This window comes from Thunnus albacares, chromosome 22 (genome assembly GCF_914725855.1).
Source record: "Thunnus albacares chromosome 22, fThuAlb1.1, whole genome shotgun sequence".
Classification (NCBI taxonomy): Eukaryota; Metazoa; Chordata; class Actinopteri; order Scombriformes; family Scombridae; genus Thunnus; species Thunnus albacares.
This window is the reverse complement of record NC_058127.1, coordinates 14,297,104-14,311,780: the sequence shown is the minus strand read 5'-3', so window position 1 is coordinate 14,311,780 and position 14,677 is coordinate 14,297,104. Positions and strand designations below refer to the sequence as shown.

The following is a 14,677-nucleotide window of genomic DNA, read 5'->3' as shown; positions in this document are numbered from 1 at the left end:
TGTGTGTGTGTGTGTGTGTGGGTGGGTGGTCTGTCATAGGCTACTTTCTGGGGACAAATTTCAGACTTGAGCTGTGTCCCAAATTGGGAAAAAGAATATTTTTAGGTCAGTGGTTTAGGTTATGGTTAGGGTTACAGTTAGGCAAGTAGTGGTTATGGTTATGGTTAAAAGAAAAACCTTTGTGTCTGAATATTGTACGGCATCTATGCAAGTCAAACAGATTATAAACTCCTGTCCTCCCCAATTTTTGAGTTACCAGCCGCCACTGCCACTGTTCAATTCATAAATCCAAAATGCCTCCTTTCTTAAGATCTGGTTCATCAAATTACCATCTCTTGGATCCGGTTGCACTCTTTCAATGGTGATAAATTTAAGGGAAGTAGCCGACCCATGGCAATGGCATAATCCATATTTCCATTTCTAATGGCAGCCTTATGCTCAACAGTTTGAGATGCAGCTTTGTTTGGCCTACATTCATTAAGCCACATGAGCATTTCAAGATGTAAATGACGTGTGTAGAGAAACAGTTGATGAATTCTTTCATATCATGTTTCTTTCCTGTATGAGGGTGATTGAATGTCTTGGTATCAAGTGTGTTTGAATAATGTGCACATTTTCCACATCTATAATTTCCAAACACTTGTTGAGAAAGCCAATTAGTTTGTGTAGGTTCCTTTTACATAGAATTGACATCAGTATCTCTGACATTTCTGCATTTCTGCCTAGCCAAGCAAAAACGAGGTCTGGAGGATGACAAATGGTTCAAATTTGTGTCACATTCTAGGATTTTCCAGTGTTTCTTTATAATCTGTTTGACTTGCATAGATGCCGTACAGTATTCAGACACAAAGGTCTTTTAGATCTTTTGATTACTGTTAATGAAAATAGAAAAATGGAGACATCTATTTATCAAACTGACAGAAACACCATTTTACACTACATGTTTCCACCTCAACTGTCGAAAAAGCTTTTTTTCCCTATCCACACTGTTAGCTTTTTCAATAGCTTGATCAATGAGTGTCTGGTCATATCACCTTTGTCTAAAACACTGAGACATTTCTTTATCCTTAGTTTGATAATCCTCTTCTTTTCTACATATTCTTCTCAATCCTACAAACTGACCATACAGGATGTTGCTGATCATACGGTCGGGGTGGAAACTTGTAGTGTAAACTGGTGTTTCTGTCAGTTTCTTTTTTAAAAATAGATGTCTCCAATTTTCTATTTTCATTAACAGTAATCAAAAGATCCAAAAGACCTTTGTGTCTGAATACTGTACGGCATCTATGCAAGTCAAACAGATTATAAAGAAACACTGGAAAATCCTAGAATGTGACCACTGTTTGAATCATTTATCATCCTCCAGACCTCGTTTTTGCTTGGCTAGGCAGAAATGCAGAAATGTCAGAGATACTGATGTCAGTTCTATGTATAAGGACTTTCACATACTAATTAGCTTTCTCAACAAGTGTTTGGAAATTATAGATGTGGAAAATGTGCACACTATTCAAACACACTTGATACCAAGACATTCAATCACCCTCATACAGGAAAGAAATATGATATGAAAGAATTCATCAATTGTTTCTCTACACACATCATTTACATCTTGAAATGCTCATGTGGCTTAATGAATGTAGGCCAAAAATCTCAAACTGTTGAGCATAAGGCTGCCATTAGAAATGGAAATATGGATTATGCCACTGCTAGACACTACAAGGAGAAAAACCATGGGTCGGCTACTTCCCTAAAATTTATCGGCATTGAAAGAGTGCAACCCAATTCAAGAGATGGTAATTTGATGAACCAGCTCTTAAGAAAGGAGACATTTTGGATTTATGAATTGAATACTATTAAACCTTATAGACTTTATGAAATACAGGATTTGAGTTCTTGTCTGTAATATGTAAATATTAACTTGTATCTCTCTTCACGGGCTATTTGGACTCTTAGGGAGAGATGAACCACTAGGTCTTCCCATTTAATGGTGTAGAGAGACAGCTGTAGAACCGATAGTCTAGTTTTTCTAATGAAGTTTAAATGATGTAAAATGGTGCAATTCTTCTAACTCTGTGTAATATTAATCATGTCATGCCCTTTGTAAAATGCTCACTTTGAAAAAATGAAGACTGTGATAATTAGTCATGTGACTCAGAAGTATTTATCACACTTGTGAGTATTCATGCGATTGTGCTGAACAAACCTGAGGAAGCTACAGGCGAAACACATTGTTCACCTCTTATAAAGTCACAGTAAAGTCATCTCAGTGTGCAGTGGTTAATTTTGATTTTCCCCTAATATGTTTCTGTGAGTTTGTGTACTGGAGGTTTCAAATTTCCACATCACATTTGTGTAAGTTTCATGTTGGACCACAAACGGCTACAAACCAGCTGTGATGTCATAAAATCATGCTTTTAAGTACAGTACACGCCTTAAACTGAGATTTAAGGCAAGCGCAGAGAAACTTTCCACTTTCAGCAGATGAATGTGAAAACATCTTTCAGCTCTGCATGTACAACGTTCTGCACAGTGAAGCTCAAACATTCAGCTGGAGGAACAATAAGCAAAACACATATTTAGGTGGAGGGGGACTTTAACAATTGTTTGTACTATTTATATTTGCACATAAAAAATTTGACAAGGAAGATTGCAATACCGTTAAAATGAATAACGATAAGATTAAATAAAACTTTATTCACCCCAAGAAACATATGTGTCCAAGATACACAGTGAAATAACTAAATACATTGTATATATTTACTCTGCTTTCATACAATATATAGTAAAATAACATATACACATAATATAAAATACAAAAAATACACACTACAGATGCGCACATTGTACAAATCAGTGTGCAGTGCAGTAATGAGGATGTGGGGTTCTGGTTAATATTCCAAATTACATGCAATATTATTGCAACTGTGCATCTGTTTAACTATGTTAAACCCAGTATTTACATGTATTTCCCAAAAACCAGAGTTAACTGGAAATTGGCCACCAAATTTTAAAAGCTTCATTATAACTGTTTCCATTTTCTAGTTTAGAAAAAAAGCTTTATTCATATGAATCATATAAGATGAATTTAGTATTAACCTATAATATATGCTTAATATTTTAGCCTTAGCAAAGTTTGTTTTATGTTCATTTGATTTAATATTTCTTAGACTGTACATGTATCAGCTTACTGAGCACATAGTCTGGTCTTAATGGACATGTTAACGTCAATATCGAGTTGTTTTCCATCCTGCAAGCAGCAGTGAGTATGGAGGTCAAATGTATGCTTTAATATTTTTACGGTTCATGAGATCTGGGTCAACCGTCCCTTTCCCTTTACCCTCTCCACCCTCCTCCTCCTCCTCCTTCTTCTTCCTCCCACCCCACCCAGTACCACGTTGGAAGTCCACTGCTTCCCCCAAGGCGCTTCTTCAAAGGAAGGGTTTCATAACTTTATTATTTATTTTTCATCTCCAAGTCCATCCCCGCCAATAAGTGGACAAACAGCCGAGGCCGCTCCCTGGGATATCCCCGCTTCCTCCTCCTCCTCCTCCTCCTCCTTCTCCTCCTCCTTCTCCTGCTCCTCCTTCCAGTAGCTCTGCAGTGTTTGCCCTTATATGTCCAGAGTGTTCTGCAATCACAGGAAGAAACAGTTTAGGCAGATCTGTGTGTTATTGTTGCAGGAGCCATCAACACTTTGGCACCAACTGGGGGATTTGAAGTCAAAGCATGACTTCAGGCCATACATTATCAGATGAACAATATGTAGTTCTGTCCAGGCAACCAGGAAATCGCAAAACGAGGGGAATCCCTGCTTTTGTTTTGTTTGATGAGGAGTGACAATTGAAGAATTGATTTTCTTTTACATTTCCATAAACAGACTTTGCTCTTCATTGACAAAAGCTAAGAAAAGTCACTCCATATCATCAGCTTGATTGCCAATATTAACAATTATTCCTTTCATCACAAACAGGGCCAGTGGGTCGCTGATGGACACTGACAGTCGTGGTAAGATGCAGACGGGATAGACTCAATGGCTTCCGCCCATTGGTGAACCTGTTTAGTAATGTTCTCACTTTTCCTCAACCGCCCCCCTCATCCGTTCTTCTCACAATGCCTGGAAGTAGCCGAGACCTACATCTCCCTCTCTGTTTTCTTAATCGTTGTTTTCCTTTATGGTTTTTTTCCTTTTTTTTTTTTTTTACAAAGCACACAATTGATCCGACCTCCATCCAAACAAATAAAAGCACAAGGACACGCACACGAGCTCTACACCCCCATGCAAACACTTTACTTCCGATTCACATTTTCAAAGGATTTATACCCATACATGGTCATGTTGTCTGTTTTTTATTCCATGTTTGACTCATTTGCTTTTCATAAAACTTGTATTATAAAGTTTATAAAAGACATTTTACTATTTTACGAGTAGCAGCTAAAAACTATACTAGACTTGCAAGGCGCTGTACAAGGGTGGGTTGTTTTTCACCATTAGGAGTCAAAAACTATTCTCAATAACTCAAATTTTGTGCATCATTCAGGAGTACTGAAGTGTCTTCTAGTTTTCTGCAATACGCTTAAAATCTAAAAGGCAAAAATGTAAATTCAGGTGCACTTTTGCACATAAAATTTAAGAAATTCCACATTTTTCTTTCACATTATAGCTTAATTGGGTGCAGTATTCAATCTTATAAGTGGAAATTAAAACAATCTTCTCTTTATTAATCATATGACCACTTGCAGCATTAGGCAATCACAGCTTTTTGTGCAAGGAGCGCTTATCTCTCTATATATCTTTATTTCTATCCATCATCAACCTTGATGATTCGTCTGCTCCTTCAAAGTCTTCTTTTAGGAATTATTTTGATCTGAAGGAAATACAGTTCATAGTTCGTTTTTGCAGAGTGTCAATTAACTGTCTTGTATCTGGTTTCTCTGTGAACCCAAGGTTGCATTGAGGATGAGGTAACTTTCCGCTTGTTTTTTAGTTATTCGTGACCCCTGAGCCCTTGTCCCCTTGCTCCATAACACTCCCCCTCCTCCCCCCCATCTCCATTTCTCCTCCCTTGTCTCCTGCTTGCTTTATTATTGACGGATGTCCTGCGGAGGCGTTTTCATCCATGTCTCTAAGCAGCTTCGCAGGATGCATACAGAAGTGTGTGTGTGTGTGTGGGGGGGTGTGTGTGTGTGTGTGCAGGGCAGTTCCTGCACATCTGTCGGCTGCATTTCTCTCAGTCAGGCCGGGGTAAAGGTTGTTTTTCACCATCAGGAGGAGGTGTCTCCCATCTCGAACGATCGATTTTGTCTCGCTTCCTTCCTCTTTGTCCTCATAACACGTCTCCTGTGCTCTCAGGCAGCATGCCAGAAGCTTCCGAACAGTGTTGTGGAGCAATTATTAATCTCCCTTTACATGAACTGGCCAACTCAGCAATGACACAGTTTATATTTGAATGCCATTGCTTCTTATCTTTAAATAATATCCTGAGAAATTAGGATGAAATCATGCACCAAAATATGAGTGAAACTTGTAAGAATGATACATTTTTTTTATACGACTTAATGACCAGGGCACAGCTTGTTTATCCAACAATAAATTAGTCTTCCAGCTTCCTCTCAGACGGTTTCCTCTGTCCTGGAGAGAGGTGAAGGGTATAGGAAAGCGTTGGTGGGGGAAGGTTTATATTCTCTGGCTTACCCCTGGACAGTCAGGCACGTAACGCGCCTCCCCGAGGGTCTTCATATATATTTTTTCAACGTGGCACAGAAACACACTATGTTTTCCTGCCATTACTTTGCTCAGAGCTATGGGGGTTTAGAAAAACTAATAGCCCACTAAAAATACTTGGAGCCCGGGGCATGGGCCAGGGCTTTTCCTGCGTTGCTTCCATTGTACGCGTGGGCCATTGAGGAAAGAGGAAACGAGCAGCTCTGGTTGTATGGGGGCTTCCTGCACGACATTATAAAGAGTTCCCTCCCTTCAGCCTTCCCTCACAGTTTTGCTGAGAGCCAGTGGAGGCTGTGCCCCTGCTCCACGTCTTTGATTGTAGACCTGAATACTGAGCTGAGGGGTTTGACGTCAGTGCGGTGCACGTTAGTTCTCGTCCCTGCTGGTCGGGGTGAGTTGGAAAATGGTTTTTTTTTGTCTGTCTGATAGCTGCTTGCTTGGATTTTATGGTTATGATTTCATTTCATCTCTCGATTAATCCTTAAAAGTTAACCATTAAGTTTGGAAACATAATCGCGTAATGGTTAGATTTTGTCAGATAAGGATGAACATACATCTGTTCATTGATTTAAATTGCTTTGAGTGACTTTGAGTGTTTAATTTTAGATTTTTGGCAACATTTAATGTTTGTTTTACTTGCTTAACCCTCTAATTATTATTTATTATTACTGCTGCATTTGCAACTTCCTTGTTGGCTGCAATAATTTGGACAGTGAAACTCAAACATGCACGAGAAACAATTTTTTTTACTTCTTTCAGGTACGAGTAGGGAGCTGGTCTCACCTAACAGATGTGTCTGGGACACTCCAATCTATTTATTCTATAAGTTACACACAGGTAGGGTCATTACTGCACACCAGACTTTGGAAAATATCTCATTTTTTTTCATGCAAATAATCAAATTCAAATGCATGCATTGTGAGTAACTCTCAAATGATCTCTTTCCTCCTTTCATTCAATACAGAAGAGCATGATGGAAGTAGTGGAAGGATACAGGGTTGACAGAAGGCAGGAGCTGAGGGCAGCGGCCCCAGCTGAAGGATATGTGAAAGAGTTTACTCGCCACTCCAACGATGTGCTGTTGAACCTGAACGAACTCCGGCACCGCAACATCTTGACTGACACCACCCTGGTTGTTGGCAACGTGCACCTACGGGCACACTGTGCAGTGCTGGTGGCATGCAGGTTGGTGTATGCACTCTACACAAAATAGTCCCTCTGCAGCCCTCTTTTCCTTTAATGACAGAATGTTTTATGTTATCAGCTTTTTACACATTTCTATGTTTGATTTGTCTAGTGAAATAGTATATATGTCCTCTGTTTGTGCTGCTTTCCCACCTTTTCCCACTATTTCTGCCTTAAATCCCTTAAAAAACACATCAAGCATCCATCCATTTATTGCATATCCTACCTTAAATAATCCTTTTTCCCTCTTTCCTCTCAGTGGGTTCTTCTATTCGCTGTACACCCGTCGTGTGCTGCTTCAGGGCTGCAGTGGCAGCAGGGAGCAACTCATGACCGTGTCTCTCCCTAACACCTTGGACCCATCCAGCGTCTCCCTGCTGCTCGACTTCATGTACACCTCCCGCCTGCCCCTGACGCCAAGCATCGTCCCCGGGGTGCTCGCCGCTGCAACCCACCTGCAGATGGACCATGTGGTCAATACCTGCCGGGATTTCATGCAGCTGCACAGGTGAAGGGCTTGAAAGATCGCTAGGGAGAACACATGTCATCAGGGCATGGACAGATTTTATGGATAAATAATAAATAATTCAAAAGATACAGTATGATTCCAATAGGATGGATTTTAAAGTGCAGTCTTGCATGTTTTTGACTTGAGTGGTTGACAGTATTTTTGTTTTTCAGCAGGGAGAATATGAGTGCAAGACACCCCCAATTGGAGCTGGATTCCAGGGTGTCTGTAGCCTCTGTAGCCCCTAAAGGAGGGGACCTGCCTTATCCAGGACCACAGCAATTTCTCCCAACGGCAGGAGCAACCAGGTGAGAAAAAACTGTGTGTCATTGTAAATCATGTATTGAGATGGAGGTAGAAGAAAGTAGAGTATGAACGTGATGCTCGCACCTACTTGATTTTCACTTTGGAGATCTTGGAATTGATGTGTGTGTGTTTGCAAGTTACCACAAATGCTGCTGCTTGTGTTTGCGTGTCTTTGTCTGTTGACATGTTTAGCTCATTACAGCATTTGTTTTGTTTCCCGCAGGGTCCCAGCGGAGGGCGGGGGCTCTCTCAAGCCAGGGGCTTTCCCAACCAGCCAGCCCGGGTCAAAGGAGCTGAAAGGAGAGCCTGAGTCGCCCCTAATGGGCAGCCCAACTCCATCTCCAGACAGCCCCGCCCGCTCCAGCTGCCAGCCGAACTCTCCAGCTGAGTCTAACACCTGTAACAAAAACCTTGTGGTAAGTTTCAAGAGAATAAATGCAAAAATCTAAAATTTTGGAATAATTATGAAAACTATCAAGTGGTTGTAGTAAATGCAGCTTAAGTTACCACCTGGAAGTTTTGTTTTACAGGTAAATTAAAGTTAATTGACTGTGTTCATCTTTATTTCTTCAGAGTGATACCAAAGCCACACCAGACCCAAAGGCCTGCAATTGGAAAAAATACAAGTACATTGTCCTTAACCCTCTTTGTGCTGCGACAACGGTGAAAGAAGAGGAGACGGAGGAACCGCAAAGTCACCCATCCCCCATTGCCGACAGGATGACCATGACACCGAAAGCACCAACAGAGGCGTGGTCTGGAGAAGTGCCTGGTCAGATTGATAGGTAAGAAATGGGAGATTAAATTGGATTATTTCATGAAGTGGAGTTAGTTTGCATTTTCAAGATTATGAACCTCTTTCCACCAGACAGGGGCAGGCCTCCTGCTACGAGGGTTCTGGCCGAGCCCCTCCCCTCGGGCCACCCCCCTCTGTGGATCACCAAACATTGTCTCCCACTCACAAGGAGGGAACAGGTACGAGCCAAACCTCTGTCTTATTGCAGAAATATCACATTTAAACAGATTATGCCTCAGATATTTTAATATTTCAAACATACACTTCCAAACTGTAGAATCACAATCAATGCATGCAATATGTTTATGCTTTTTTTTTTTTTTTTGCCTACTTCCTCAGTCTCACCCTGCACCACTTTCCCAAAACTTCACCCTACTGATCCAGAAGCTGCCCTTCACAACCAGCAGGCAATAAAGAGAGAGAACTACTATGTGCCATACTGTTACTCTGGCAACATCGGAGGAACCAAGACCACCTGCTCAGGTGAGGCTGTAATAAAAACTCCTTCTTTTTTCTGTCTTTGTTTTAAAAAATTTTCAAAAACAATATCTAACAGTGACCCTCAACCTGGCAGGTGACAAGCCGTACCGTTGTAACGTGTGTGGAGCCCAGTTCAACCGACCGGCCAACCTGAAGACTCACTCTCGCATTCACTCTGGAGAGAAGCCCTACCGCTGTGACACCTGCGGCGCACGATTTGTTCAGGTGAGAATTAACCCTGCGTGTGCGTGTGTGTGTGTGTAAATATGTGCTTGATGTGGTTTTAAAGTCGGGCAAGCAACATGGAAAAGGCAGCACAATCTGCCTCTGCTTTTGAGGAAACTGTGAGCTCACCTCAGGAAACAGTTCTGACAATTTTTGTTTTGTCCAGTATCTATGGTGATGTGTTTTACATTGTATAAAACAATTTTGGACTCAAATAGAGGAAGTGTGGACTCTCTCTAAAATAGAAAGCCAAAGACTGTCTGAAAGACTAGTATTTAAGTCTCAGTCAGCTTTTAAAGGCCTGAGACTGAAATTTTGCTTCTGTATGAGCTTATTATTATAGAAATTATGCCTTTTAAAAGATGAAGGGTGAAAATAGAACTGCAGCGATTACATGGGGGTAAAGCAAGGAAACTGAGGGAGCATTTGGTGCATAAAATGTTGAATTTGTATGTGAATGATATGTGAAATTGTTTTTAGATGAGATCGTCTTGATAAGAGATCAGCAGATGACTCAGTGCCCATGTTGTGCCAGTGGAAAGTTTTGCCTAGTAGAGACGTTTTAAATAAGTGATGTGAATGAATTGGAGATTTTAAGGAGAAAAGAGTCCAGTCAAAGTGACGTCTTACCTGTATCTAGATTTTGAAAGGTGATTTTACAACTTTATTTTTTATGTAATGTGCTAAAGGTGTGGCAGTTGGAGAGTTGAGCCAGTGTAGAATTAGTAGCAGCCCAGTACATCATCATATGTGTTTTCATTGGTAGTCGAGGCGGCTGACGGTTCCAGATAAAGGAAGTCATAATGCTGTCTAATGTATTAACAAATGATTTGAGGAGGAAGATCAGGATGCACTAGAATATAATAGGTATAATTTAATTAGGGAAGGTTATTCATCTGTATGGGATTTACACAACCTGCAACTGACAGTGGTAATAAGTGGTTCAGACTGCACTTCAGCTGGTCCATAAGAGTTTACCAACTTTTATGTAAACAGTGTCACGGCTCTTGTCAATCAGATGTAATTGTCTTTTTAATTAACCAAATCCATTAACCCAATCCATTGAACTAAAAAAACTAAGTAAAAAAAAAACCAAACAGTTCGCTCTAAAAACTGTAAAAGTGTCACTTATTTGAAAGAGCAGGTGACGATTTTATTCAATGTAATTGGTATCTGAATCCTTTTGCATTGATATTCCAAAAGCAAGAGTTACCCATTTAAAAAATCTAACATCTATCAAGAAAACCGATGTATGATGTGAAGACATCCTGTAAGACTTAAATCCAGACTTTAAACAGACTTTCTGTGGACAGAGCGCTTGCTTATTGCCATATGGAAAACAGTTTGAATTTCACTTTTATTGCTTTGTTTTGATTCCTGCGGAGAGAGAACATAGTGAACCTGACACCGGACTTTTATTTGAGCGTTCACGGTGAATCTAGTGTCTCATGGATGATTTTTAGCTTACGAAACTTACCTTTTCATAGTGCTCCAGCTGGTTTGTTCAACTTGTCAACCTCTCAACTTATTTATGTGGTCTGTCTTGGTGCTACAGGTTGCCCATCTCAGGGCCCACGTCCTGATCCATACAGGGGAGAAGCCTTACCCGTGCCACACCTGCGGCACCCGCTTCCGCCACCTGCAGACCCTGAAGAGTCACCTGCGCATTCACACTGGAGAGAAGCCTTACACTGTGAGTCCAACACACACACACACACTGCCTGTTTGACCAATAAAAGAATAAAAAATGGTTATGAAAGACCCTTATCTTTGCCCTGTCACGTCTAATCTGCTGATCTCTTGTCTTCCAGTGTGAGAAGTGCGACCTTCACTTCCGCCACAAGAGCCAGCTGCGTCTTCACTTGCGTCAGAAACACGGGGCCGTTACCAACACCAAGATCCGCTACAAGGTCCTGACTGAACCCTACCAACCTATTCTGCAGGCCTGCTGAAGACCTTTTGACCCCCATTTTCAGCTGGTCATCAGTCTTGATTGTAGCCTATTGGACAGAATACTACTTTGGTGAAATTTGGTGAAACAACAGGGCAAATAAACATAACTCATTGTATGAATTGATGAATGACCCCTGATCCAGTGAGGTTCAGCAATTTTTAAGTTGTATCAGCAGCTACTTTTTGAATATGAGGAGCTAATTTTACTTTACTAAAAAAAATTCAAACTGATTGCATTTGAAGAAAGAGAAAGACATTTAAAAATGACTTTGAAAATCATGTTTTTTGGATGACGTGAACTCATTTTTAGCAATATTCAGATGAATCTAAAGGTTTAACGGGATTCTGGGGTGGCTTTTTTTGTGAGATAATGTTAGAGAAAGTGTTTTTGAAGGTTTGTGAAGGGATAGAAAGAAAGAAAGGAATGAGACAAGGAAAGGAGGAATATTTTTGGTTTTGTGTGCAAAGAATTTTCTAGATGTCTGAGTATGTGAACGGTCTGAAAAGAGAGATAAAGGAAGTTTTATGAAGGAGTGGTGGTGATTTTTGAATTAACTGACAACGTTGACTTAAATACATTAGGAAGTAAGCATTGGAAAATTAAAAAATAAATAAATTATGATGTGTTTTAAGTCTAGGAGAGAACTTACTCAGTGTTAAGATCCTGAAGTTTTCTTCTTAAATGTGTATTTAACTCAAATGTATCTTAACCTTGAGGCCTGGGGCCGGCATGTTCTTTGAATAAACTTAAATATGCAGTCCAAGCAGGCAAAGGACTTAGTTGTCTTGTACTGAACATAAAGTAAAGAAATGAAATGATATATTGTTTTCTGACAGGAGCATTTGAATAAGACAACTGTAAGCAATTGGATAATTAATAATAATATAAAATTTGTATGTGTATGAGTTCATTTGCTGGACAAAGATGGTTTTGTACAAAATAAATTAAATCTTTTTTTTATCAATTGGATCTTTGGTGCTCAGTGTCTCATTAAATATACTGTATGACATATGTTTGACTATGTTGAATGTGTAACGAAAGTCACACTTGGAATTTGGTCTGGTTTATCTAAATAGTCTCTGGTTTCAACAATAATATAATAACATGGCTCACAAAGCACTCTGCCACACTTCCCTCCTTCAGCCTTTCTCCTCCCTGAACTTCCTTCCTCTCATTAACGCACTCTTTCTACCCATGAATCACGTCTTCTCTAAAGTCATATCTGTCCCGCAATTTTGTAGGTTTTTGTTGTGTTTTTTTCTTGGTGCTTGGCGTGGAAACAATGAAGCTTTGGGCACCTGCTTCCTCCAGAGTCCTAGGACTGGGTACACACACTACCAGGCGACAACACGTGTGTGAGCTCGCTGGTGTTTCCTGAGGGGTGATGGGGGTGACTGAGGGAGCTGCAAACTCCTGCTGAACTCTCCCACCCTCTGTCATCCCTGCTTCCTGCTCCCTGATGAGTTGTGGCTAGCTGCGCTCATTGTCCGTGCTCAGCAGACAAACATTGGAAGTGTGACGGGACTTTCCAACCTTCGCCCCCCCCACCCCACCTTCCACTAAAAATATTAAACCAATGACATATATGTTTTTTTTTAACCAAGCCTGAACTCTGCTCTTAATTTTGCGGCAAATGATTGAGTGTCAGGGATCTCCCCGCAAGTCAATTCTGAAAAGTCAAGATAAGATGTTTTAGTGGAACCAATTTCAGGAAGTGACTATGACATGGGAACTGTGCAGCAAGTTATTTCATGAAGTTAATATTACCAGTAACCTACTGTGTATTTTATTGAAAGTACAAAAACAAATTCAGGAACTTGCAACTTGATTCCTTCAATAAATGCTATTGTGTCAACATGTTTCAGAGAAGTATTTCCTTCCTCTTGTCACACAAAGCATCAGTGAACCAAACCCTGTATGTACGGCGGACATGCAGGTAGTCAGATATTTTTTTTTACCTGTGTGTGTGTTTGTGAGCAGAGAAAAACAATTTTTCTGTTCTGACATATAGATACTGCATATAAATATCAGCAAGCCATATGTAGTCAAGTGAGGGAATAAAAAAAGAGTTACATTTGTTTTAAATTTTTACAATCAAGTGATTCATTGAGGAACATCCACCATGTACTATCAGCTGAAATACTGAGAGAATTCAATTCAGCCACTAATATATGTACAAAATTAAACCCACAAATGTGCTCATAAACCTACATATATATATGCTTATGAAGAACAAGAACAAAGCAAATGATATAATGTGAAAGAGATCAACATATGTTGCAAAAATAAACATATCAAACCGCCCTATATCCCTGTAAAAGGTTATAGGCTAGTAAATGACTTCATTCATGAAGCCATTTATTAATTGAGTCATACAATCATCTTTTCCAGACTCAGGAAAGTGAGGCCTCTTATAGTGAGACTGTCCAACAGAGAGAGAAATAACCTAAAAGCAATTTCTAGGCAGTTGAGATTTTAAGACTTTGTGGTTGTCTCCCTCTAGTGTTAGTCTTGTGGACATTAACAGGGCTGTTAAACTTTTTTTATTTGTCTGTTTGGTTGTGTTATACATTCACCTGCCAGTTTTATTAAGTAAAAGGTAAAAACTGGTGAAGTATAATACATCAGTCTTGCAATAAATCTGACCATCATGAAGGTTATAATCTTCAGTTTCTAGTAAATCTGTTTTAGAGAAGTTTTTATATTTATATTTCATTAAAATAGCAAGGAGAAAATATTTTAAAAAATGCCTCTCAGTATAACTTACTGCAGTTCAACAGCACCACAAACTACAGCCTCTAAAATGATCATAAACTAAACTAAACTAAACTAAAACTGAACTTTATAACCTTCATGAAGGTAGGATTTGTTGCAGTGCTGTTGTATCTTACTGCATTAGTTTAATAATAATAAACTGGCAGGTGAGTGTATCTGGTTTTAACTGTTTCAGCCTCGTCTCTTTACTATCTGTCTATCAGTTTCAAAAAGAGGAAATTCCATACTTAGGAGACTGCAACTTTGGAAGATACCAATTTGTCCAACTCTGATTGGTGAAGCCCCATGTTAACGTTTGCTGAACTTCAGAAGGTATTTTAACAGAATGAGATCTGTGAATTTGTCCCTTATTTCTTACTTCTTCTTACTTCCTACAACAAAAACTGAATGTAGATATCATATGAGTACTGTTTTAAGACAGGTTAAAAAATGGGAACCTATTCTTTACAGGCTTTAAGTTTGTTTTTACCTGACTTAATGAATAAAATAAAATTATGGCAACAATAATGATAACCAGAGATGGAGGAAGTAATTAGATCCTTTACATGAGTAAAAGTACTAATACAGCAATGTAACAATACCCCATTACAAGTAAAAGTCCTGCATTCCTACTTAAGTAAAAGTATTATCAGCTTGATGTAGTTAAAGTATTGCAGTAAAAGTAGTGGTTTGGTCCCTCTGAGTGATATATTATTATATATGACATCATTAGATTATTAATACTAA

At 39.5% G+C, this 14,677-nt stretch overlaps 1 protein-coding gene across 2 annotated transcripts; it reads left to right on the top strand.

The window, feature by feature from the left end:
* The first annotated feature begins 5,969 nt into the window (after positions 1–5,969).
* bcl6b (BCL6B transcription repressor) lies at positions 5,970–12,145 on the top strand. 2 transcript variants are annotated; one of them, XM_044341814.1, is made up of 12 exons: positions 5,970–6,113; positions 6,482–6,559; positions 6,687–6,907; positions 7,167–7,415; positions 7,592–7,723; positions 7,945–8,137; positions 8,295–8,506; positions 8,590–8,696; positions 8,857–9,000; positions 9,092–9,222; positions 10,778–10,915; positions 11,034–12,145. In XM_044341814.1, exons 3-12 carry the CDS (start codon positions 6,693–6,695, stop codon positions 11,172–11,174), a joined length of 1,662 nt encoding a protein of 553 aa, XP_044197749.1. In that variant the 5' UTR covers positions 5,970–6,113; positions 6,482–6,559; positions 6,687–6,692; the 3' UTR covers positions 11,175–12,145. The 2 variants fall into 2 exon arrangements, with proteins under 2 accessions (XP_044197749.1, XP_044197748.1); XM_044341813.1 differs by having other exon boundaries at positions 5,974–6,113; positions 7,589–7,723.
* The last annotated feature ends 2,532 nt before the right edge of the window (positions 12,146–14,677 follow it).